Below are 23,171 nucleotides of genomic sequence, written 5' to 3' on the forward strand. Positions count from 1 at the left end.
GGTGTAGCTGTTTTCCTGAGCAGTACAATAACAACCACCTCATTTCAACTTCGTTTCTCTGCAGGAGGCAAAGTGCTCATCCCAGAGACACCAGACAACAAAGTTGGTTCTACTGTGTTCAACTACAACCGATGCCATAAAAGTATAGGAACTACTTGCATTGGAGAGAGTCCTGATGTCAAGAGTAAGTTTTTTTCCATTGTTGCATGTCTTCATTATGGCATAATAATATTCTTGTTCTTTTTTTATTAATTGACACCTCAAACTAAATTTGAAATAATTTTGTCTGCTGGCATCTCGACCTGCCTTCTTTTATGGAGCAGCATTTTCTTTTTCTTGGCCTGTTTTTTATTATAATAAAGGTCCTCTTTTGATTATTTCATAAGACCTGATAACATAATTTTCTCCACAGTGTCTTGTCATGTGCTGAGTAAGACAACACCACGGCGACTGCAAGCTAGTCTCACAGCTGCTCGCAGAAACTCTTTCTATTCAGGTGCTCGTTCCCGCAACTGGGAACGAGCCAAAACTCAGCTGCTGGCTGACCACATTCGAGGCCACGCTGACCGTCGATCCTCAGAGCTTGGCTCTCAACAGACTCCAAGTAACACTACCTTCCTCTTCTCAGATATATTGTCTGGTAGCCAGAGTATCTCTCCCAAGACACGATTAACACCTAGAGGACGGACGTGTAGAAAACTGACATTAACGCCAGAAAGGAGGACTTTAGATTACGGTCTTGACGTCCACGAGGCTATTGATTTAGGCATGAAAAATAACAGCGATGTAACAACTAAGGTGACGGTGGAGTCTCCAGCTGGTAGGGTATGTGGAGGAGTGGAGCTTAAAGGTGAGGAGGAGCCACCAGCCTGCCTGGATCTTGGGCACACACCTGTCAAGAGAGTGAGGCGAGCACTGTTATTGGGCACACCATCCAAGGCATTCCCAACCAGATCACCTGGAAAGGCAAGGAGTACTCCTGGTAGCACAAAGACCAGTTCAGGCTTCTCAGGGTTTTCAACACCCAGGAAAACTTCCCCAGTTCCCTCATTAGATAGGGAATATGTGGCTGCACAGCTTCACGTATCAGGTGGGTCAGAGGTTACCCAACCAGATGACATGGAATTCACAGACATGTCTTCTGCAGCCCAGGGCAAGAGGGTCCATTTCACTTTAAAGATGAATTCTGATCCTCCACAGACTCCAAAGAGATTAGGAACCCCTAAGAGCATCCTTAAAACTCCTAACAAGACTCCTTCAAAAGAATCTTGTAGCCCAATAGTTGGCAGTAAACTAATGGGCATATGGAGAGAGGGAACCACTACTCCATGTAAAAGCACCCTTCAGGAAGATATGATCCACCCCAGCACCCCCTTGGTCAAGGTGGGTAGTCTAGTTTCACATAGTGAAAGTGAATTTGAGCTGTTTTCTCCAACAAAAGATGTTAGAACAGATAACCTGAAAGTTGATGCTCCTGAACAAATTCACTGTACTCCCAAATATCCCACGAGTGCCTCCAAATTGGTGAATAGTCCACGAAGACTTTCCCTGAGTCCAAAGAAGTTACAATCAACAAGCAGCCCTTCAAAGTCAGATGAAAGTTTAGTGGCACCCTTCAGCAGCAACAGAAAGTTGGCCAAACGTTTAGATGATGCAAAGTTTGACTGTCTGATGCAATGTGATAATAGTGCTAGCCCAGCAGAAGTTGATGTTTCTCTGTTGCCAGACATGCCTGAGGAAGACATAAATTTAGTGAGCACACTATTGTTTGGGCATATAGGGGATCCTGATTTCCTGGTGCTGCCAGAGTTGGAGGCAAGTGAGAACAGTGATCTCTCAAGGCAGCCTGCCACCCTGGAGGAGGATTCTGTTGTCTATGATAGTGATGACAGTTACTCATCCTTAGGGTCCCCTCAGCTCCCTGGCCCAGGGATTACAGTAGCTTTACACTCAACCCTTGTGGAGGACCTAGATTTTTACTGCATGCTGAGAGAGGGGCTCAGACAGGGAGAGGGCTTTGGTGATTGTCTTGAAAACTTAGACTGTCATGAGGGCACAGATGGTTCTACGCAAGACACTGACTCTTTAAAGGACTTGAGTGAGAATGTGTCTGAAAAGACTGACACCTCAAAGTATGTGGCTAAGAATATTGAACCATTGCAGGCTGAGGTCAAGGACTCTACCTTTTCACAGGGAGTGGCAGAGGACACTGCATTCTCGCAGGTTTTAGCTAAAGACACTGCCTTCTCACATGATTTGGCTAAGGACACTGTCCCCCCACAGGAAGGCACTATGAATACAGTGTCATCACAGCCTGTAGCTGAGGACATTGGCTTCTCAGAAGATGTAGCTGAGGATGCTGTCTCCATACAGAATGCGGCTATGAACATTGCCTCCTCACAGGCTGTCACTGAGGACACCAGTTCTTCACTTGATGTTGCTGAGGAGACTAGTTATTCCCAGGACATGGGAGAAGACACTACCACTTCACAGGATGTTACTGAGGACACTAGTTCTTCACAGAATGTGACTGAGGACATTGCTTCTTCACAGGATGTGACTGAGGACATTGCTTCTTCACAGGATGTGACTGAGGACATTGCTTCTTCACAGGATGTGACTGAGGACACTACTACTTCACAGAATGTGACTGAGGACATTGCTTCTTCACAGGATGTGACTGAGGACACTACTACTTCACAGAATGTGACTGAGGACATTGCTTCTTCACAGGATGTGACTGAGGACACTACTACTTCACAGAATGTGACTGAGGACATTGCTTCTTCACAGGATGTGACTGAGGACATTGCTTCTTCACAGGATGTGACTGAGGACATTGCTTCTTCACAGGATGTGACTGAGGACACTACTTCTTCACAGGATGTTACTGAGGACACAGGTGTCTTACAGAGAGTCGGTGAAGACACAGACTCCTCACAGAATGTGGCTGAGGACACTGCCTCTTCTCAGGATGTAGCTGATGAGGCTGACTCTCAACAGGATTTAGCTGAGGATACTGATTCCTTTAATGAGTTGGCTGATGAGACTGATGTCATACAGGATGTGGCTGATATAAACAGCTCACAGGATATAGTTAAGGGCTCCTCCAAGGATGTGGCTGAGGAAGTTGGCTTCATCCACAACATGCCAGATACTGGCTTACAGCAAGATGCAATTCAAGTTGGTGGTTTCCAGAAGGATGTAGTTGAAGATGGTGCTTTACTGGCTATGGCTTATAACACTGGTGACTCCCAGTTGGTTGTGACTGAGTGTGATGGCTTGCAGCAAATTGAGGCCAAAAGTAGTGATTCACGTGATTTGGCTGAGTACACTGATTCCCAACAGGGCACAGTTCTGAATAATGATGCCTTGCAGGTTGTAACTCAGGCAGCAAGCTTTTTGGAGGATGTTGCTGTGGATGGAAATACCTTACAAAATATGGATGAGGATAGTTGCTGCTCTCATGGAATGGATACAGATGAAAGAGCTTTACCAGATGGAGATACTGACTGTACGGATAATGTAGCTGAATATGGTTGCTCTGTGCTTGTTTCAGGTAAAGATGGGAATTCAACACTAAATCAATCTAAGGTTGTTGGCCCTGTGAATAATAAGAAACATAAAAATTTAGATTACAGTTCAGCTCTCAGCAAGGATGTATTGAAGCCTTCACTGCACACAGAGGAGGTGACTAAATCACAAATTATACATAATAAACCCAGCAACACCTGTTCTACATCTGGTGATGGTGGTATCAAAGTGGGTCATGCCAAAATTAGGAAAATTGTGAAAATGCATAAAAATGAAAAGAGGAAGATGAACTCAAGTACTGATAAGCCACACCAGACAGTCAATCAGGAAAATGTGAAAAGTGAGAGGGTGTTACGAAAGAGAAGGAGAGAAGGATCTCGACTGTCACGAAAGGCTCCATTAAGGGCTTGCCGCAGACAGACTCTATCAGTATTCGACATGAGCAGTGACGACAGTGAGGAACAGGACTGGTATCAGCCCAAGATAAAGAAAAGAATATTTGAGGATACTGACTTTCTTACCCCAGAAAAGTTGAAGGCTGATGAGGTCACCCTACCCTTGAAGAATGTAGAGAATTTACCTCACACACAAGAGCGACTTGACCACAATGATGCTGCTCACATTGCAGAGCCCATGCCAGCAGCAAATAGTACTTGTGAAAGTTGTATTGAAGGAGAAAATAGTCCTGCAGATGAAGTTTCTAACCATAAATGGCAGGAGCAGGAGCCTTCTGTCTCAACATCCTCTCTCCATGACATATCACTTCAAACTGACAACAATGCAGGGGCCAGCAAGTGGCAGCGACGGAAAGCAAAAAAGAAAAAAGGGGTTAAGCTAACCCTCACACGTAGTGGTGACCAGTACCAGGTGACCAAAACTCAAATTTCCCGTGGAAGCTCAGACCCTAACTCTAGTGGTGACTTGGATTTGTATCTCAGCTGTTCAGATTTGAATGACAGTTTAGAAACCTCAAAGTCATCCAACAAAAGCACTTCAAAAAAAGCTAACAAGCAAGGGGGGTCTGTGACACTACTGACACCACACAGATTCACACGCCACATGTCCCGTGACTTGAGTGTTTCTCCTGATCTTTACCAGCAATTAATTACCCTTTCTCCACACAAGCCTCCCAAGAAACACAAAATGAAAAGTGCAAGTAAAAAGAAGCACTCTGAGAGCTCTGTGGGTAATCCTGTATGTGCATCCACTCCCAGGAGTCCCAAGAAACCAGAAGAATGGTGGGTGAGTAATCTGAGAGACTCGCCCACCATGAAGACTTTTGTCCGTAGTCAGAAGAGAAAGCACCAGATCACTGCCTCACCCCGAGTGGAGTTGCCTCGCATCCCCAAGAAAGGCTCCACAATAGAACAAAAAGATGAAGAGGCTAAGCCTTCTGAGGATTGGTCTCCACTTTTTTTGAAGAAGAAACCAGTACATTACTCCAGTCCCTCAATCAAGAGTTTGTTACATTTATCCTCAGATAAGATCCTGCTTGACCAAAGCCCTGACCAAGGAAAAAAGGATTCTTCCTTAAAGAAAAAGCAGAATGATCCACATGCAGGACCTTCTGCCACCCCTCCACCTTCTAACCTCAAACTGCGCTCTAGCAGACGCCTTCTTTATTCTGGTTTAGGAGAGTGACTAACAATGAGAATATTTTTTCATTCTCGTAGGGTAAAAATTCTTCAGTGCCTTCATGTGTACAAAGCGTCACTAGTTCATGCTAACTTGTAAAGTGTACATAACTAACTCAGCCAGATCATACTGGCTTTGAAGATGTACATTATGTAATTTTTAACTTAGTTCTTATTGGCTTATGTGATGTATATTCTGTGGTCAACCTAGTTTATCCTGGCTTATATGATATGATTATATGGATTCATATATTTAAATATATATTGGTATATTATGTGAGATTGTTCTGCAGTCAATTATTTTTGATGTCCAGTGGTATTAATCGAGATTAAAATAGCTGGATGCTTGGAGTTGTAAAATAGAATGCAGGCAATCAGCGTGCAATAACTTATGTGGTAAACACATTTTAATATATGAATTTACCAGCTCAGAAATGTCAAGTTTTAATTGTAACGTTGGCAATTTCCTGGACGACGTACAGTATCCAGTAGACACACCCATTTTTGCTGGTGGGCAGAGTTGTTTGTTTAATGTTGCCTATCCATAATTATTTGTAATTTAAATCAGGCAAACTGAACACCTAAACAATTTGTAATAAATGCTTATATCTTTGCATCTGTATGCAAACTATGAAAGCCATTATTATACTAGATCATGTTTCAAAATAAATAATTGTCGGAGAACTTTAAAATATTCGAATAAAAAAAAAAATTGTATGATGACATGACGCTCAATGGCATAGGCTGAATATGTGTTGCCAGAAAAGATGGCAAAGTCATTATGAATGAAACCCTCTTGATGCCAACATTCTAAACTAAGATTATAATGTTCAGAAACAGTAGGGTGTTCTGTTTTTAATTTAAATTTGCAAATAATAATGAAAAGACAACTTTAATTGTCTGTGTGTTTTACATGAATACAGACGACGTTTATTTTTACAAACTGGTTTAGCCCCTGAAAAAACATTTGCTAAGTGATATTTTATGGTGCAAAGTAATTTTAACAGGATTAAATGGACTTTATTCCTTTTCTCCCAATGTGCTCTTATCAATTATGTACTTGGTTTAAAATTGCCCACTGAAAAATAACTTGAAAAGCAAATTATGGCATTCTTTAAGTGAATGAAGGGTATGAAAACAATTATCCTTAAAGCAAATTTTCGTTGTGGGAATGTTTGTAGGGCACGGGTCGTCTGTTTAATTTATGTGAATTCATAACCATGTGCATCATCCACAACTCAAATTCACCACCATTTTCTCAACACAATTACTTAGGTCTACATAATACTGCTATTCCTTCACAATATTTGCCCATTGTTGCACGTGCTGTGCTGCCAGTAGGAGATTAAATTCTAATGAAATACATTTTATGAGTAAAATATAAATGCAACTAGCCTTAGTGCTTTTCTATATTTTGTCAACATTATCACATATGATGCATAATATTCTCCCACATTCTGATTAAGTTGAAAAGTCACCATAAAACATTGAAGGCAGGTAGAAGTTGAACGTGACTGCATGTTGTGCATTATATAATATAATGCTGACAAAACCAAGAAAACTACTAAGCTTGGCTGCTTATTTATTTCTTCACTCAGAACATGTCAATTATCCTTTTTTTCTTCTTTTTTTCTGTGCTTGTGGAAAGTGATCACCTGTAACCATTATTCATTTTGGGAATATTACCCAATATGTGAAACTTGATTTATGCAACCCATCCACAAACAAAATTCCACACCTAATATGAACAGATTGTGCTTAAACTCCATGGCATTGTCAACGGCAGGAATTACATTCCTGTTATATTGACTTGCTGGTGAGTGTGTTACTATTATGTGTTGCCTCTCCTTTTGATCAGCTCTTGTGTCTGCACACCAAACTGATCCCTAAGTCCTGCCCCTTACACTGAGGAGGCTTTATTCCCTTCAATCTGATTGGCTGAAGGTTATGATTGGGAATGGAAAATGTCGTATGATCAGGTAGGAAATAGTAATCATTATAATTAAGTAATTGACAGTACTGCATTTACCTTTAATTAGAATACACTAAGAAATACATTATTTACAGCAAGGCACGTATCACTGCCTACTACGCACAGTGCAGAAGACGAAGTCACTAATTTCCCATTCATGTAAATGAAAAACAATAATTATTTAGTTACACATTCAATATAACAAAGGTTTTTAGCCACTGTAGTAATGTGTGTCAGATGAACCAGACAACACAGCATCTATTATCCCTGAGCTACAATAACAATGACTAAGAAGCTTTTAACATTGTATTGAATGTAACTGTAAATAATTCACCATATTTTTTCACTTACATGAATGGTAGGTGTGGGAAACAAAGGAAATAGGTGACTTCTGCACTATGCGTAATAGGCTGGGTTAAAGGAACGCTGATACATGCCTCGCCGTAAATAATTTATTTATCAATGTATCCTAATTAACAGTAGGTGCAGCACTGTCAATTACTCAATCATAGTGATTAGTACTTATTTTCGTACCTACTGTATTGAATAATCCTGAGCACACGTATAACATTCTCTACTCCCAATCATAACTTTCAGCCAATCAAATAGAAGGGGACAGAGCCTCCTCAGTGCAAGAGGCAGGGTAGGAGTCAATCTAGTGTGTAGAGACTACAGTCTACAAGGCACATAAAGGGTAAGAAGGGATTTGGACACAATTATTCTACTTGAGTTAGAGTGGTGTAAACAAATATTATCAATGTCATTGTGTACAAACACTTTTATTATTCTAAAATCAAACCAAATTGCACAAACAAATTCATGCATACACACATACATCCATACACACATCCATACACACACACAAGCCAGATCATCTAAGCATCACTGTTTGGTGGCCACACACCCTAACCATATTTCGTTGAATACAGTGGTCTTGCAGTGGTGTCTTAAAGCACTTAAAAACTGATGAATTGGGCTTTAAGTTGTGTTACTGAAGTACTTTGGCATTCAAGATGTGGTTTACCAAATTGTAAAGTGCATCTGTCTTCGTTATGGCACGCACTGCACTGAAAATTTAGTGAGTTAAAATATCAAAATTATATTGATTACCATCCTCTTCAGTCATTACTAGTCCCATGCAGGACAAAAACCTTTGCCAATGTTTTTGACTTCTGTGATTGACATTATTGTACTTCATTCTCCTCTGGCAGATGCTCTAATTTCATCTCTGTTCTGACTTGTACAATCCGTGGGTTGCCACTCTTACTTTGGGTATCTACCTGATATCAGTTCTACACACAAATGGACAACCAGAATAACATTGGCAACTCAGGAATTATTGGAAGCCAGGGCAGACTGATGACCAGGTAGATAAAAAATAAGAGCAGTTGCTGGAGCAGGATGGAGTACCCCAACATCAGACAAAAAGAATTTGAAGAATGTTTGGGAAGGCCCTTGCCCTGCGGTGGACTAGCAATGGTTGATGATGATATTAACTTTTTTTTATTTTTACTTTCATGCAGTCAACAGTTCGTGCAGTGACCAATGCATGCTATGTAAATTTATATTGCTATAAAAGAACAAAACTGGTCACATTTTTGCAAGCCCACTGTAGCCAAATGTTCTGCAAGCATATTAGTTTACTTTTGAGGATACAGCATCAAGTACAATATAAATAAAACCTGTAATAGTACATTGTTCAACAGAATGTATATAAAATTATGAAGATTATTTTATTGGGTGCCAAACAGGTAATGAGAGTTTGTGGCAGCACCAAACTGCATCCAGGCTCTTTTACGCTTATGAAGTTTCAAAGAAAACCTGAAACTTGTACAACCTCAATATTCCCATAGTAAAATGTTTAATTTGCTAAAAAGAAAAAAAACAGATTGTTGAGAATGATTAGGCAATTTTTTACAAATTTGAAATTCCTAAAAGAATAAATCAAACTGTATAGACCCTCTTGAGTATAGAATGAAGAAAATCCTTTATCAAAGTAAATTTGAATGTCTACTCTCTGTTAAGGAAACCAAAACCAAGAAAAAAGAGGTGCAGCAGCTATAAATAATGATGGTGGTGGTGGTGACAGGAACTAACACTGGAACAAGTGGGGCTGCTGCACCCATCTATTCAGGTCAAATTCTACTCAATAAGCTTTTTGGCTTTGAAGAACTTGCGTAGGTAGAGGACTTGCCAGGTGGCCAGGCCAATCAAGCAGCATAAGGAGAACAAGGAGAGGTACAGCACTCTGGAGTTTGTTGACTCTGTGGAGGAAAGTGTCTTTGTAATATGTATGACATAGTAACAGTTGCAGATTTCCAACACTTAAAATTATTTTTTGGTCCCTTCTTGAGCTAGTGCACTTGCGCTTTCTTCTGGGAGTGCTGACTACGGGAACTTGTCTTCCTCCTCCCCACTGTTGGAATGGGCACCAAAGCCCATATCAATCAACTGCCAGACGAGAAGCTAGTTGCCTGTGATGCCTTCTGGGCCTCCCTCTTTTTGACTGCCAATGGCCCTTGACAAGGCCACTGCAGCCTGTCTGGCTCTATTGCAGGAGGCCTTTAGCGATCTGCTGGAGATGACACCAGCGATTTGTAGCTTATGCAGCTTCACTGGGAGGGGGCTTTGGTAACCCCAAGTGACCACCAGTCTAGTCATGAAGCAACTTTTTTTTTCCCCACACATGGTAGGCCTCTACTGAGAAATTTGGGCTTGGCCAGCAAGGAGGCCAGAGCCTTGACTGCAACAGTTGGGGAGACCAGTGATAAGCAAGTACAGCTTACCCTTCTTAATCTAAGGTTTTGAATTCACGATTTTGTCTACTCACAAAGTAGAGAAGAAAATAAATGATTTAAATGTAGTACAGACTAGCCGTTCTATATTAGTGTTATTGCCTAAATTGAGGAGGGTGATACTATTTATGCCGTTTTTCCATTACCAAGATATCTACAAAATGGACTAAACAGACATCTTTATTGTACAGTGCACTGGAGGATATTTGAGATTAGCAACATGCTTCCTGTGAAAGAGCCGTTACCTTGATACCTTTAAAACTTTTAAGTCAAGTTACTTTCACACACTTACCATTTGTATCACGCATTTCTTCCTCACGCTGCCTCATGTAGGAAAAGTCCTGCACGATGCTCTCACTTAAATCTTCTAGGCGCTTGAGCTCAATTTCCAGAGGCTTCAGTTTGGCTGCCTCACCCAGCTGCAGAGAAAAATTGAGGTTTTAAGGGCTGATCATACCCCTGCCAAGAACTTTCTACACACAAGCTTCTCAAACCTGGAATGCTCAAGATTATACTTAGTTAATACCCCAAGATTAAGAATAATAATAAGCAAGTATGTGAATGCATGCTTACATGTATGCATCAAGAGTTAGGGGATTTTGTATTACAGGTAGCCCTTGAATCGCAACGGGCTTAAGTACTGACGGGCAAGTCATAAGTAGAATTGGTCGTAAATCGAAATACACACACACACACACATCGCTGCAGATAGAGCAGTGTTCCCACACCTCTGTCCTCATGCACTCACCTCACCCCAGCCCTGCATTCAATTGACCTGTTAGCAGTTAGCACACAGCGTTGCACAATGCTACACAGTGGAGATACCAAGTTTTGACAAGATGGCAGCATTAGCCAAATGCCCAGCAAGTCATTGTGCAGGGGGCTGTGTTGGGCGGGAGGGCAGTTTTTTTTAAATAAAGGAAACGTCGTAGTTGTATGAGTGGCCAGAGTCACTTCTGCTGAATTTTCTTACCTTCTGTGAATGTTTTGCTCAACTATGATTGTTGTTTCTGGTAAAAGGTTGCCTATAAATGCTGCTGTGGGAATATTGCGAGGGAGCTGTTGTTGTGTGATGCCACTTTGGTTGCAATCAGCTAATCAACTGTCCAGTTTGGCTCGACCCATGCTTGCGGGGAGTTGTGTGAAGCAATGCTGCTGAGACTTGTAAACAGTGGAGATAACTGGGTTGACTCCCTCCACTCTTGCTTGGCTCACATGATAGCCAACTGGTGTCTACTAGATCTAGAAGTATGCCTGTATAGTAGACTGCATGCCTCTAAACTGATAGAGTAGTGACTGTAGAGTAAGCTTGAGTTCCACAGGCAACTGAAAGGGCAGCTTGGGTGGAATGGCCCAGCCAACCCACCCCTACCCCCCTCCTGGGGCAGCACGTAAGGATAGTGGCAAGGCAGGGGTTGATACGAGGTGCGGTAACTTTGTGTAAACAAACAGCTACTCTACTCATGGTAGGATATTTGATTACTTAACCAAGTATTACCAATATGAATGGCCAGGTTGTAAGCGTAAGTTGCATACGTCACAACTCAAGGACTTCCTGTATATAATGTGTAAGCTATTTTAGTCATATAAATTTGTTTAAGTATCAAATACATCATGCTTTCTCCATGTTATCAATCACTGCACACCCTTAACATCAAGGCAACTCCAGTGAACTGCACAAAACTTGTGCATCATGACTAAGGTAAAAGTTGTCAATAGTGAACTATATTATTTTCTAATAAGATAGTAATACTAGTGACAAATTTAAGTACAGTGTCATCTCCTTGACTCGTGCACTTAACAACACACAAGGGTCTCCTACGCTGCAGCAATAGCTGCCTCATCCCTGATCAGCGTTTCTTGCATCCTGAACATCCATCAATTCATATGCACATTTGTTTTGAATCACTCAAGGTAAGATGGGCACATATCAACTTCAGAAGTCTTTGCTCTGAAACATGCTTAGTGTGACACTCCTAGAACACTGATTTTGCCTCACATGTATAACAACCCAAGGAAATCACGAGCAATGGCAAACCTACGGGAAGAATTATTTTGCAAGCATTAGTCTATATATACCACTGCATTGAATTTATATGGTTGTATCAATAAACTGAATACAAGATCTGTTTATTCTTAAAAAAACATATCTGACAGCACTTGAAATCAATTACTCATGGAAGTATCAGTGAACTTGTGTAGTACAAAAAGGATGGCTTATGCAATCCAAAATACCTGGAAATACATGGACAAGCACAATGTTTTTGCTGCCTATTAGATAGAAATGTCAGAGCCAGCATAGGCAGCGGTGGTGGTGGTGTGGGAACACATCACAGAGATTGATGTGAGCAATGCTAGGCAGAGGAAAATAAAGTTTATAAGTGACTATTACCTATGAATTTGGCCAAAATCATTTCTTGTTTCTCAACTTATTCTGTCACTGTCTACCTCAGAGTATAGATTGTGAAGAGGATAAAAGTGGCACAAACAAGAAATATGAAGCACAAAGAAATATAGCTTCCCACAAATAAACAAAGAGGTTTGGAACAGATTTAGTGAGGATGTAGTATCGGCAAAGAGTGTGCATAACTTTAAGGAAAAACTGGATAAATACAGATATGGAGACGGGACCACACGAGCATAAGCCCAGTCCCTGTAAAACTACAACTAGGTAAATACACACACACACAACAAGTTTTTACAAAAGAATAAAAATTTAATGAACCACAAGATGACAAGATGAATGTTCAAATGGAGGAAGTAATAGCAACTAAAGAAGAGATACATAAAATAATCAAGGAGCTGAAAGAGAGGAAAGCAATAGGACCGGATGGAGTTTCAGGTCTTATTTTGAAAGAATGCAGAAATCAGCTGATCGGACTGGTATATATCATCACAAAGTGCTCAATATCAACTGGTAAAGTACCGAAGGAATGGCAAAGGGCTGAGGTGGTCCCTATATATAAAAGCAGGAAAAAGGAAGAACCTCTGAACTATAGACCAGTATCATTGACCAGTATAGTTTGCAAAATATGTGAAAAAGTGATAAAGAAACAATGGACAAAATTTCAAGAACACAATATAATTACAGAAAAATAGTATGGCTTTAGACAAGGGCATTCATGTGTAACAAACTTATTAAGCTTTTACTCAGGAGTGACAGACATAACACAGGAGAGGGATGGATGGGTAGACTGTGTGTATTTGGACTTGAAGAAGACTTTCGACAAAGTTCCACATACAAGACTATTATTGAAGCTGGAAAATAGAGGATTGAGAGGAAAAATGAAAAACAGGATGGAAAGTTACTTAAAGGGAAGAGAAATGAGAACCGTGGTAAAGGTCATGAAATCGGAATGGAGAAATGTAGATAGTGGGGTGCCTCAAGGATCAGTACTGGCACCAATACTTTTCCTAGTATATATAAATGATATGCCAGAGAAAGTAAAGAGTTACATGAGCTTGTTTGCAGATGATGCAAAAATGCTGAGACACAAAAGAAATAGTAAAGACTGAAATTCTGCAAGAGGACCTAAATAAAATTTGGGATTGGAGCAAGAAATGGGAGATGGAGTTTAATGTAAAGAAATGTCATGTAATGGAAATAGGAAAGAGTGAAGGGAGACCAAAAGGGACATATAGAATGGGAGATGGAGAAATATTAAAAGTTCAAGAAGAGGGAGATCTGGGAGTGATAATACAAGATAATCAACAGTCAAAGTCATGTAAATAGAATATTCGGGGATACATATAGAATGGTAAGAAATATATGAATAGCATTCCACTACATGGATAAAGATATGATGAAATAGATGATTACCACTATGATTAGATCAAAGTTGGACTATGCGGAAACTGTGTGGTCTCCCCATAAGAAGAAACACGTGAAAAAACTAAAAAGAATACAAAGGATGGCAACGAAGATGGTTCCAGAACTGGAGGGATTGTCATATGAAGAAAGGTTAAAGGAAATGGACCTGCCAACATTGGAACAAAGAAAATTTGTGGAATAAAATGGAAGAAGTAGATAACAAGGAGTTGCTACTAAGAGAAGTAAGAAACACCAGCAACACACGAGGACACAGTAAAAAATTGAGAAAAGGAAGATGCTTGAGACATAAAAAATATAGCTTCCCGCAAAGAAACATACAGGTTTGAAACACCCTACGTGAGGATGTAGTACATATTGGCAAAGAGTGTGCACAACTTTAAGGAAAAACTGGACAAGTACAGATATGGAGACGGGACCACACGAGCATAAGCCCAGGCCCTGTAAAATTACAACTAGGTACATACACACAGAGTTGTCCAGTTGACTTCAGACTATTTTTTGCTCCTGTGGTAAGCATGATGCACACATTGCCAAGTAACCACAATGGAGTAAATGATATAAATAGCCACACAAACATGACTCTAAATGGCCAAATAACTGTGGTCCTTAGCAGAAATTTTAACAAATAAAACAACTATTCCTAGCAGAAATTCTCCTAAATATTTATAAGAAATGGATAGTGTGTCAGGATAGAATGTAGAAAGCAATGAAAGCACGTAAGAGGTTTAGTATGTATCCGACAGCAAAGGGAGTGGATTGAGAGGTGATTGAATGGCTGAAATGCAGTACTGAGATGGTTTGGAGAAAAAAATGAATGAGGATGTTTTTGTAAAGAGTGTATGAGGGAAGGATTGTAGGAGAGTCAGCTGGGCACCACCAATGAATTGAAATAGGTGAGTACCAGATGGGTATTGGCATTGGCAGGTGAGGGATTGAATGTGCCGAGTGCTGAGTTGGAGATGATTCTGCCGTGGCCACCCCCCTGGGTGAAGTTCTCATGAGAGAACAGGGCATCAGAGATATAGATGAATTGAACAACGATGTGTTATCGAGATTCAAACACAAAACATGATTATTAGCTGTACACACTAGAAAGTCAACAAACAATTACTTCTGTCGTTGTTCAAACTACTTACTTTAAATGTCAGTTAGGACACCACACAACTTCAGTAGTTCTGTTAGCTCCTTTACACAACTGTGCTGTTAGTGAATTCATGCCAAATCTGACGAGAAAACTGTGTGTTTTTGACAGTGCACCACTCGAACTAAGGCAGGCACACTGTGTATTGTATTACTGATACGTATTTCATTTGCTTCCACTAATAATATCGTTACTGATCTTGTATATGGATATACCAGAACAATATATGGATTAAATCATGGCAAGAATGGCCAACTGATTTTACACTTTCAATCATTTGTTCTTCAGGAAAAAAAAGATACGGAAACACACATTTTCTCTGTATAAAAAAATGCTTTTTGACCACATGAAGGAGTACACTTACAAATCTCTGAAGCAGAAAACAGAACCATCACCAACATGGAGGAAAGAGAAAACTTATTATTAATTTGTTTTAGGGACTTCAATAATAATTTTCAGCTGAAAACCTGATCCGAGACATTAACAATCTGGAATTATTTTAAAAGGGTCTTAATTAAAGTAGACTCAGCTACAAATTCACTGCCTACCTTAATACGCCAAGGTGAAGGGTTGGCGTATACTTGAAGGAACAGGATAAATATGACCAGAAATTTGGCAACAGTGGCTCCTAACAGGCGATTAGATGTCAGTACTCCAGTATCTACATTAGTCTAGTAGCACTCTACACTATACCTGCCACCTAGGCTACTGCTGCTACTTTGGTTACCCATCTATTACCAGTTCTACATATGGTGTGCCCTTCCCAAGTTTTTTTTTTTTTTTTAAATAGTTACTGGAATATCTACCACCTTTTCTATTCCTCAGTCCCTCTACGCCCATCCCATGACAGAAATACCTGCCACTGTCTCAAGTAAATGCTGTCTTTTTTTAAGGCCTCATTCACACAGGAATGGTGTGAATACAGGAGTTGTGTATTCAAATATGAATATAAATACTTCAAATTCCAATGAATACGAATAGATATACTTCAAATTTCAACAAATACAAATATGAATTTGAATACACTGAAATGGTTGGAATTTGAATACAAAATACGAATACTTTGTGAAGGCCAAAGCAACAATCCAGTCTTCATTCATTTTCAAGTCTGATGTTCTTTTTATAAAAAAAAAAAAAAAAAAAATATATATATATATATATATATATATATATATATATATATATATATATATATATATATATATATATATATATATATATATATATATATATATATATATATATAGGTACATAATCCTTCTTCTAATGTAGTCCCCTTTCATTATCAAGTCTGGTTTTATTTCCACAGGAAGAAAAAATAAACATTAGCATACGTAACCTAAGCTGTGCCCGGCCCAATGTCTTTGTCTCCAATAGCTCTCTGGTGAACCTGCCAAGAGGGACGACAACTTACCGCCTCGTAAGTCTTGGCCTCCACCCCGTGCTTGGTCTTGAGGGTCACCTCCTGCTGGATCCCTCGCTGGGCTGAAAGGACAGGAGTGGCGCATGAGAAGCGTGCAAGTGTGGGACAAACAACTAAAGGCTAAACAAAAGAAACAGTCATGAGAGAGAGATAGAGAGAGAGAAACTCATTCAATACTAAAATCTCCATACACACGAAATACAGTGTGCACTATGTATGCCAAGGATAATATCACATTCCCATCCCCTACCCCCTACAACACAGGCCATGACTCACTCGGGGGCACACGGGAGCTGAAGCAGATCTCATAGACATCATTGTCCTCTGTGTTGAAGATGAACTTCCCATTCTCTGCCTCCTCTTTGTTGTAGAGGTGGTGACCCTTGGAATCTGTGACCTGCAAATTGACATAAGAGCATTTTTATTTATTTATCTTTTATGGAGAGTTATTATCCATCACATCAGGTTAGGCATTTGGGTAATTAAAAAAAAAAAGGGGGTGGGTAGGTAGCCAAACTTAGTGACTTCTCACATGCACTATGACCACCCTAAGGCAGTGATGTTTTGGAGAAGCCAGATGAGGAAACAGAACAGCGGTTATTATGTAAGTCACTGGTAAAGGTAGCGGATATACATTTTCTTTATTGCCGCTTTCTATTTTTTTCTTACATTTGATAGTTTATTAGTTTGAGTGTTTTGAGGTCTTATTTGTTTTGCAAATGAATAATAACCAAAATATGACCATGATAATTCGGTGAAGATTGGTATTCACAATGAGCTGATATTACATTTCCTATCAAACTAAATGATTTTCTGTTGTCACATATATTTACCGTACTAACCTTAAAACCTCATGGAAAATGATAGAAAAGAGTGTAGAGATAAAAAAAGTATGCAAATAGCAATGAATTGCGTGCTAACCCACGCAGCCGTAGGTGGCGAAGTAACCAAAGTGTCCCGTGATAGCCAAAACCTGCAACTCACCACAGCTAAAATCTAAAGCTAAAATCACGCTCTTACTAATGTGGGGCTTTACCCCCCTTGACCCTCCTTGGGGTCACTAAAAGACATTAATATATATGAACCTCTTAACCCCTTCACTCCGACGACGCCGGCGTCTGACGGCATCACCATATGGAAAAGGTTAGTCCTCTTCTAAACCTCTTAATCCTCTTCCACTTCCTCTTAATCCTCTTTTTAACCTCTCAAGAGGAAATGGAAGAGGATTATGAGGAATTTAGAGGAGGATTGAGAGGTTTAGAAGAGGATTAATCCTTATCCATTTCCTCTTGACCCTTTCCATACTGTGACGCCGACGTCTGCGTCACGGATGGAAAGGGTTAACAGAGTGGCTCTGCATCACCACAACCCCCACGTTTCAAGAGTTCTTCGCATTAGGAATCAGCCATATCAGCGGTTCCCAAACTTTTCAAGCCACGCACCACCTCCCAGGCTGTGACCGAGTCCACGCACCCCTGCTAAGATTTGAGCAGTACTAAGGTCCCATCGGTTTCCTGAAATTTCGTCCATTTTTTACGAATTTTGTGCTCGCAAAGTATGAGGCTCAGAGCGATGGCTATCAAAATTAGGGATGTACCGATGTATCAGTATCGGTGGTATCGGCACATTTTAAGAGTATCGGTATCAGTATCGGCTGATTTTCTGCCGATACTACCGATACTTGAAGGAGTTTTGTACGTCGCATGTCACTCGTTGCAAATAATTTTGTTCAATAGAAATTGGATTTTCTAATTTGTTGAAAAAATATTAGAAAAGTGTAATTATCCAGTATCATGATACTACGTAGTTTGGAATTTCCTGTGACTTAATTTTCATCACTTTAAACGATAAGATTCATATTACTTTGAATACAAATATATAATAATTGGTATACAGTATAGCCTTTGGTACCGCGGACGCGTACAATACAGGTTTAGTAGCTTCAGCGCAGGATTGACGAAACCCCTTCACTCGCCTCATTTGCCTGCTCAGTCAGTCAGACGGTCACCCCAGCAACGGGGCACACTGCCAGGGCTGCCTAAATGTACGGCAATTAAGGTAAACCTAACCTTGCTGAGTCAACTAGACCTCACGAAGCGCCTCCTCCCTCGCCCCTTGTCTAAACTCATGGGGGTGGGTGTTAACACTTGGGTTAACCATGCACTGCTGCCATGCCGTGCCGTAAGGGTTAATATGCGCTTCCGTGGTGCAGTGGTCAGCACGTCTGACTACGGATCTATGAACACCTTTTTTCAGGCCACCACTGGTTTTTTTTTTCTTCCCTTCTATGGTGGAAAAAAAAGAAGTTTTTTTTTTCTTAACATTTGATATTGCATTTTAGCTGGTGGAATTGTTGTATAAAAAAATTGATGCACAGGTATTGGTATCGGTATTGATATCGGTATCGGTCAAAATTTTGGAATCGATACATCCCTAATCAAAATTGAACGAAAATGTACCTGGGAGTATAGAGCATTGATAGGTTACTATGAAATGAGACGTTGAGACGAGTGTAGCTCCCTCATATGAATGTTAAGTTAGCGTACTTTAGTTGATGTTAGGGAGGCGCTAAGTTCCAGACATCAGAACGTATAGTGCCAACTCGGCAGCGCTAGATAAACACCAGGTCTGCTAATAATACTTGAACACATGAATGCTTCCGAGGAAAAATTTGCCCGCCATAGTTGGGTGCAATACTGAAAATTTACTCATCAAAGAATAACTGCATGTGTGCTGGTGAGTCCCCAAAGTGGTATTTTTAACACACCGATAACTCGTCTGCTCTTCTGCTGTCACATGTGTATTCTCCTAAACTTGAAACCTCCCGGAAATTAGTAAACACCCACGAAGAAGAAGAAGAAGAGTGCAAACATTAAAACAACTGCGAAATGTGTTGGTGAGCCTCCTGCTGTGAGGGCGCCGGTAAGCAAGCTATACACACCTGGATGTCCACCTTCTGCCCGGGGGCCTCCTGCACCTCGTACTCCCCGGACACCAGCACGTTCTTGTGGATCTCCTCCTTGAAGCACTTCTGGGTGTTGGGCTGCAGGTGGAACATGACCCCCTCCACCCCCACAGCTACCGCCGCCACCACCACCGCTACCACAGCCACCTCAGCACGCCCCATGCCGCCCCGGGACACCACGCGCTCTTGTCTCACTGCTGCACGCCCTCTGAGGACCCTTAAATACAGTGTTACGGGCCGCGGTCTGTGGGTGACAGGACGAGCCGCGGGTGTGATGGCCGCTCGGAACTCCACGTCACTCTCCCTCTCGGCCCCTGCCTCGCCACCCCCCTCCCCCCCCGCCTGGCCCGGCTCTCCCCCTCCCCGCACAAATTTATATTACAGCTCTCTTCAAAGCAAATTCAACTATATATAACTACTTAACGTTTATATAATTAATTTAAATAGAATTAAGCCTTAACCAAAGATTTTAATACCTACAAAGTAGCATTTCTTCCTTCTCATTGATTTTTTCACAATGTAGTTTAGATTATCGATGCAACTACATACTCGCCCGCTACTTTTATTAATTACATACACCTATATACTGCTAAGCTACGTACCGTAGAACTGCAGTTGGTAATTAAGGTACTACCATAGTTAGATAAAAACCTCCTTGTTATTCATTTCATTTGCTGCTCAATGTGTACGGAAGTATATTAATATAAAATTCACACCTTATCACTGGGCCATGATTAGGGTTGATGCCACGGAGATGAGCACCGAGGCCACGCGCACCGCATCGTCACCAGCTGTTGAGTTGATCGACGCAATAATGACCGGAGCGTTCCAGGAGCACCTGAAACCCATTACTTTGCAACCTTTGAGAGGTCGTTCGGGTCTCAATGCCAAAACTGATACTAAACTGATATAATGTTCTACTGAATGACTGACTTTTGATGTATTTGTATCTGGAAAAATATTTTCAGTCCATGTAGCCTACAGCTTATTATATAATGGTAATACGTACACTACTATAATGTTGTGCTGGAAGCTTCCCCCGGCGACCATAGGCCTCTAGAAGGCTCCCGGAGAAACGAGCAAAGGGGCGGAGAGGCGCCAGGCGGGAAGTGTTGCCAACTCGCATATATTTTTGCTACATTTTCTTGTATGATCTGAAATATACTGTAATATTCTAGACTGTACTGTTCTGGATATATATAGGAGAAGAGGGCGAGAGAGAGCCAGTCCCAGTGATAGTAAGCTAGTGGTAAGTGAAGAGTCAGAGTGAAGTGTACTACTAAGGAAGAACATTAAACTACAGAAACTGTGCAAAGTGTTTACATATCTCCCTCCCACGGAGTCTCCTGACGGCGACACGGAACCCAAGTAAACACGTCCGGCATTACACTGGTGTCAGGAGTGTAGGCATTTGTTTTTCGCCATGGAGACTCGTTCCCAAGCTGCCCAGAGGGACGACATGTTGACTGAACTTTTGGAAGCCTTGAGACTACAGGGGGAGAAACAAGAAAGAGCACTCCAAGAACTCAAAGAACAACAAGAAAAAGCACAGCAAAAACAAGAAAAAGCACACCAAGAACTCAAAGAACAACAAGAAAGAGCACAGCAACAACAAGAAGGAACACTCCAAAAACTCAAGGAACAACAAGAAAAAGCACACCAAGAACTCAAAGAACAACAAGAAAGAGCACAGCAACAACAAGAAGGAACACTCCAAGAACTCAAAGAACAACAAGAAAGAGCACAGCAACAACAAGAAGGAACACTCCAAGAACTCAAAGAACAGCTAGAAGATCGCTTCACGGGATTACAGCTACAGCTAAAAGCAGTACAAGATGGAAGTGAATCAGTGCGAAGAGAAATGACTGATGTGACCACGAACTTGGGACAACGCCTGATAGAAGTGGAGAAAGAACACACAAATCTTCAACAAGAGATGGAGGTGGTACGGGAGACGACACACAAAGAAATACTAGAAGTAAGTGACAGAGTGAAGGCCCTTGAAGACTGCTTGGCTGGAAACGGACAGCCAGTGCCTGCAGGGGCTAGTTGTACCCAAGATGCTTCTCCTACGCAAGTCCGGGGTAGTTTGAGCCCTGTTTCGCCTGAGTTTATCCCCGCAAGAAGTTCCGCCAGCCCCATGGGTCTGCTGGGTTCGCCTGTTAGAAAGAAGCCTCAGGAGTTTGATGGCAAGGTCTCCTGGGAGGCTTACCGCGCTCAGTTTGAGCTGTTGGCAGCTCGGAACGGATGGGATGACCAAGAGTGCGCGGTACAGCTGGCCACTAGCCTGAAAGGGGCGGCGCTGGAGGTCCTTGCTCAGCTCGACAATGCGACAAAGGGCAGCTACAGCGGGCTGGCACAGGCGCTGGAGCAACGATATGGGACCAAGCACCAGAACGAGCTCTTCAGGGTTAGGTTCAGAACCCGCAACAGGAGGCGCGGCGAGTCTCCAGGAACTCGCTCAGGACCTTGAGAGCATGGCGCACAAGGCATACCCAGGTGCCACCCCTGACCTGCTGACGGTTTTGCTGCGTGATCAATTCATCGATGCCCTGGACAGCCCTCAGCTGAAGATACAAGTGAACCAAGCTAAGCCAACATCAATGCAGGAAGCTCTGGCACGTGCCATGGAGTTTGAGTCCTTTGTTAGGTCTAGCTTATCAAGCTTCAGGGACGACTCGACTTCTGGCTTTAGGGCACGAAAGGGCGCTGTCAGCGACACAGACAGGTTCCAAGGAACGTGCTGGTACTGCGAGAAGGTTGGGCACAAGGAGAACGAATGCTATAAGAGGAAGAAGGAATATGAAGGTGCCGCTAAGAAGAAGCCCAGGGAAGGACCCAAGTGCTGGACCTGTGGAGAAAAGGGGCACTGGAAGAATGAGTGTCGGAAAAATGTGCCCCCAACGAGGGACCACCACTCGGGAAACTAAGAAGGACTGGTTCACGAGGGCAACGACCAGTCTGTCCTGTACATGCCCCGAAGATATCAGTGTGCAAGAGAACCACCATGACAAGCTGCCAAGTGGAGGGCAAGGTTGACGGAGTGTTGTGGCCTGTGGTCGTCGACACAGGCTCGGAACGCACATTGGTGCGGCCTGACGTGGTGAGTCATCGTCGGCTTCCTAAGACGCCGCATCGACTGTGCGGAGTCACAGGACACTACGCAGAGCTCAGAGGCCCAGTGGACGTGAAGTTTGAGCTCGGAGGAAAGGAAGAGTTCCTCTCTGTGTACGTGGCCGACATGGATGACCCCTGCATCCTAGGTATGGATTATCTTGTCTCCCACAGGTGCGAGCTGGACTTCCGCGCTAAGCAGCTGACTGTAGGAGGAAGGGTGCCACTGACGACTGTGCACAAGTAAGACCTGACATTGACGTTCAAGAGCACCAACATTATTCCTCCGAGGTCTTAGATGATGTTAACCTGTAAAATTAAGTGTGCCCCCGGTTAGCCTGTGTGTGGTAGAGAGGAAGTCGATGCCCGGTAGAAAACGGGTGATTGTAGGAAGTACTTTGGTAGACCCTGCTGCAGCGGAAGTGCCTGTCGTCGTGGCCAATGTCTCCTTCAGCCCAAAGAAAATAAAACAAGGGACCATGGTGGGATTGTGCCAAGAGATCGACCAGAAACCAAGAACCTGTGTCTGCAGGAGAACCCTGACGAAGCCCCAGGAGGAGCTGCCTGACTACCTGCGCGATCTGTTTGACAGGAGCTCCAAGTGTCTAGAGGAACCCCAAGTGGAACAGCTCAGGGAGCTTCTCGTGAGAAATGCAGATGTGTTTTCCACAGGAGACCTGGACTTGGGGTGTACGGACCTGGTAGAGCACCACATCGACACAGGTAGCCACCGCCCAGTGAAGCAAGCTCCTCGAAGGATG

At 42.1% G+C, this 23,171-nt stretch overlaps 2 protein-coding genes across 3 annotated transcripts in view; one reads left to right on the forward strand and one right to left on the reverse strand.

The window, feature by feature from the left end:
* LOC127008212 (treslin-like) overlaps window positions 1-8,771 on the forward strand; it is a 19,338-nt gene extending 10,567 nt beyond the window's left edge. Inside the window, exons 13-14 of one of the 2 annotated variants that reach the window (XM_050879925.1) lie at window positions 65-184; window positions 413-8,771. In XM_050879925.1, the coding sequence (XP_050735882.1) occupies window positions 65-184; window positions 413-5,175 (4,883 nt within the window). In that variant the 3' untranslated portion in view covers window positions 5,176-8,771. Of the gene's footprint in view, window positions 1-64 lie in introns of both variants that reach the window. The other variant, XM_050879926.1, reaches the window with a different exon arrangement.
* On the reverse strand, window positions 7,899-19,611 carry LOC127008222 (transmembrane emp24 domain-containing protein bai-like). Its single transcript, XM_050879950.1, has 5 exons — window positions 19,273-19,611; window positions 16,608-16,728; window positions 16,323-16,393; window positions 10,228-10,354; window positions 7,899-9,404 (listed from the first exon to the last, which is right to left on the reverse strand). Exons 1-5 carry the CDS (start codon window positions 19,456-19,458, stop codon window positions 9,283-9,285), a joined length of 627 nt encoding a protein of 208 aa, XP_050735907.1. The 5' UTR covers window positions 19,459-19,611; the 3' UTR covers window positions 7,899-9,282.
* Between the last annotated feature and the right edge of the window lie 3,560 nt (window positions 19,612-23,171).

This window comes from Eriocheir sinensis, chromosome 37 (assembly GCF_024679095.1).
Source record: "Eriocheir sinensis breed Jianghai 21 chromosome 37, ASM2467909v1, whole genome shotgun sequence".
Classification (NCBI taxonomy): Eukaryota; Metazoa; Arthropoda; class Malacostraca; order Decapoda; family Varunidae; genus Eriocheir; species Eriocheir sinensis.

What these genes read in the sequence shown, in the direction of transcription:
- LOC127008222 (XM_050879950.1), bottom strand. Translation starts at nt 19,458, where the DNA reads ATGGGGCGTGCTGAGGTGGCTGTGGTAGCGGTGGTGGTGGCGGCGGTA. An exon ending in CAGCTCCCGTGTGCCCCCGA is followed by an intron (nt 16,394 to 16,607) that starts GTGAGTCATGGC and finishes CTGTCCTTTCAG; the next exon opens with CCCAGCGAGGGATCCAGCAG. An exon ending in AGGCCAAGACTTACGAGGCG is followed by an intron (nt 10,355 to 16,322) that starts GTAAGTTGTCGT and finishes TTTTCTCTGCAG; the next exon opens with CTGGGTGAGGCAGCCAAACT.